The 3,297-nt window shown below is 42.9% G+C and overlaps 1 protein-coding gene across 1 annotated transcript in view; it reads left to right on the forward strand.

The window, feature by feature from the left end:
- The window catches only part of LOC106527058 (SH3 and cysteine-rich domain-containing protein 2), a 39,590-nt gene extending 36,429 nt beyond the window's left edge, over positions 1-3,161 (forward strand). The window contains exons 10-11 of the mRNA XM_014021819.1: positions 960-1,097; positions 1,183-3,161. Coding sequence (XP_013877273.1) covers positions 960-1,097; positions 1,183-1,281 — 237 coding nt within the window. The 3' untranslated portion in view covers positions 1,282-3,161. The remainder of the gene's footprint in view (positions 1-959; positions 1,098-1,182) is intronic.
- The last annotated feature ends 136 nt before the right edge of the window (positions 3,162-3,297 follow it).

The raw sequence follows: 3,297 nt of genomic DNA on the forward strand, positions 1-3,297 counted from the left end.
ATGTTTCCAGCTTTAGTGTTAGCCCCTATGCGCGAAGGCTAACAGGCTAATCAAGGTTCTTCTTCCATGAAGCAGCTCTGTTGTCCTCCATCCATATTTTCAGTTACAGGCTGAGTCATTTCTACCTTCTCCTCTCTGTCAACGCTCTCTGGTTTCATTTAAAAGAGTCGATCATCAGATATTGTCCAAGATTAACCTTCAGGGTGGATATAGCTCGCTAGCAGCCTCATGTCGATGACCTAGTTGATGTCATAATTTACCCAGAATGCTTTGCATGTATATAAAATGGCCCCATCCGTGTAATATATTTTTAAACTTTTAGTTTAAAAATTATAAAAACTGAACATCCTACAGTATTTTTTACAGTCTTTGTTTTACAGTTAAAGTCTATTTTTATCATATAAAGTCTAATGTTACAACTAAACGGGGATCCCTTTAAAATCAGTAATTAATCTGACTAATAAGTTTCTTCACGGCAATGGATGTAAACACATATTGCTACCAAGACACTAGGTCTCATCATCAGAGGAGACGTCAGCTTCTTATTGAGGCTTTCCAGCGACAAGCCCCTTATACATGGGAGTGGCTACGTATGCTGTGTCTTTGGGAAATTGTTGTCAGTGAGTTTACTACTTTCTTTTACTACTTCCATGATTTTACTACTACGTCTACTTCCTGTTGTCTTCTTTGTCGTTTTTTTCGCCAGTAGAAACAGCCGGTTCTTGATCATGTGACTCTCGTGATGCGAAAAAAGTGTTTCCATTGCAGTTTTGCGAAACATGCCAATTTCGATACGGCTGAAAAACCACCTCATCCTAGCACAAAAACATTTTGTAGAAAAACGTGTTTTTTTTTTTCGAAATTGACATGTTTCCATTGAACAAATTTGTTTTCGAAATTCTAATTTGCGCATTTTCATGGTCAGTGGAAACGCAGCTAGTGTCTCGTTTGTTCTCCAGGGTAAGAGCGGCGACAGGGTCGGCTTCTTCCCCGCCAACTTCGTTCAGAGAGTCCGGCCCGGAGAGCGGGTGTGGCGGGTCGTCCAGGGCGTCTCCGGCAGCCGGGAGCGAGGTCACATGACAGTGAGGGAATCTCAGGTACGGATCGGCCGCTGATTGTTTTCACAATCCTAAAAGAGCTACACCGACAAGTTTGTGGTCAGCTTTCTGTCTCTGCCTCTAGATTTGTGTCGGGAAGCGGGAAGACGGCGAGAGGTTTCTGAAACTGAGCAGCGGGAAGAAGCGAGGCCTGGTCCCGGCCGACTCGATAGAGGAGATATGAACCTCTTACCTCTACACAGATTCAGTGTCGGCACCAAAACAAGTTCATCCCTGAGACAGCCTCAACCTCAACTGCCTGAAAGACTCTGCAAAGACTGAACCCAACATCTGTGATGGAAAGCATTTAGGAGTGACTGAGGTTTYCATGAGGGGTCTGATCCTCTGATTTTTTTTCCAATCACAATAAGTCCATGTTTAGACAAAGGGCGCTCAAACGAGTGTGTGGTTCAGATATAGCTTTCCTCGTCAAAAACACGTTTACAATCGTGGGAGGAGGCTGGATCCTGGGAACATCATGCTTGTGTCAGTGTCCCTTTCTCTCTTCTGCCCACTCGGCGTGTCTCATCTGCTCATTTCAGGTTTTTTTTTTTTTTAACCATGGGGACTGATATCAGCTTTGTTTCAAGAGACTCTTGCCAAGAACATCCACTGCCATGTATGGAAAGCTATTCTGYCACTCAGAATGTGAGGAAAGAAGAAAGTCTGCATCAGACTTACAGCTCCTCTTAGGGCGGGCAGATATAAAACGTTTCAGGCTCTGCATTGTGTGCATTTTTCTGACTTTTCAAGTGTAAAGGAGCGTTGAAAATATGCTACAAACGAGGCTTTGGCATCTTTTATTTTTTGCTATGAAGGCCTAAAACACCTATGAGGTCAATTTTATTTAAAAACCTACAAGAACTGCTTGAAAAATGTCTTTTTAGATGAGTCTGGTTAATTGTCCACATTGTGTCTTGTGTTGAGTGAAATGAAAGAAACCAAACGAGGAACRAAACATAAAGCAGTTTGTCCAGATAAAAGGTTGTTTTTGAACTTGTGAGCACCAAGCAAGAAAAAAAAAGAAAAAAAAAAACTAGGTGTGGATGTTCCAAATGAAAGAAGCTGTGCTCCTGTTTTCACACGGCTGTGCACAGAAAGCTCGCTGTCTGTCTGCTCCACAGCCTCGGCGGGTGTCGCAAACGCCGCCAGGCAATCTAACATGTTCACCACAGCTCTGAGCAGCAGGAAATAAACTGCAGCCAGCGTGTGCCTGAAAGAAAAAAAAACAATTCTTTCTGGCCGTGACGAGGGTTTTGAAGTTCCAGTGACAGTTGGTGCTTTCAGTGGGACGAACGACACGAGCGTTGGAGCGGGATGAGTCAGCGCGGAGGTAATTTCTGTTCCCACGTGTGTGCACGACTTGTTCATTGATCAAATGTCAGCCTGCCGTCGTCTTGTTTGGCCTCTCTTGTCCTCCTGTTATTGATGCGACTCGTCAGCTGTGACTTGTCTTCGACACGTGTTTGCTTCTCTGCCTCTTCACTTTGGAGAGTTTAGGCGCTCCGGTGATTCCTCGTCCATCAAACGAGCTCGATGTATTTCTCTGTGCTGAAATCCGAGTGAGCACGACTCGAAGCRTTTAATAGTAGAAAGAGGATTTTTGAGATAATTTAGCTCGTTTACTACAACTCCAAGCTGGGACGTTGTGTGAAATGTAAATAAAAACAGAATGTGATGATTTGTAAATTTTATTCAGATGTTGAATGCTTGAACTTCATTGCTTTCTGTTTTTGTCAGAGGTGTATAAAGTAGCCTACATGAAAAGAGTACAGGGCTGGCCTGTGGCATAGGTGGTGTAGGCAAATGCTAAGGGTGCTGTCCATCTAGGGGGCACCACAAATAGTGACAAAAAAACTCTTTTAAAATCTGAGTCTAGTTGATTTATTCTGTAGAATAATCACTGGTTCCTCTGGTTTAAGAACTTGTTCTGTGGGTTTCTCAGCATGTTTTGTTGCTACACGAGGTGTTATTTGGTGCAGAGGATATTATGTTGCAGTCAAGACTAACTATCGGTGCCCAGTGTGTAAGTAGAAAACCAAATAAAGACAATGGAAAGCTGAAGGTAGAAGTTCCACCATTTTATGATGTTTTATTGATCCAAAGAATATCATCAAATGCTCAAAAAGAAAAAAAAATTGTATAGGTCCTCTGGACGGGTTCTTCTCTAATGAAACGTTTCGTCTCTCCTCCAAGAGAC

This window comes from Austrofundulus limnaeus, unplaced genomic scaffold, assembly GCF_001266775.1.
Source record: "Austrofundulus limnaeus strain Quisiro unplaced genomic scaffold, Austrofundulus_limnaeus-1.0 Scaffold4, whole genome shotgun sequence".
Classification (NCBI taxonomy): domain Eukaryota; kingdom Metazoa; phylum Chordata; class Actinopteri; order Cyprinodontiformes; family Rivulidae; genus Austrofundulus; species Austrofundulus limnaeus.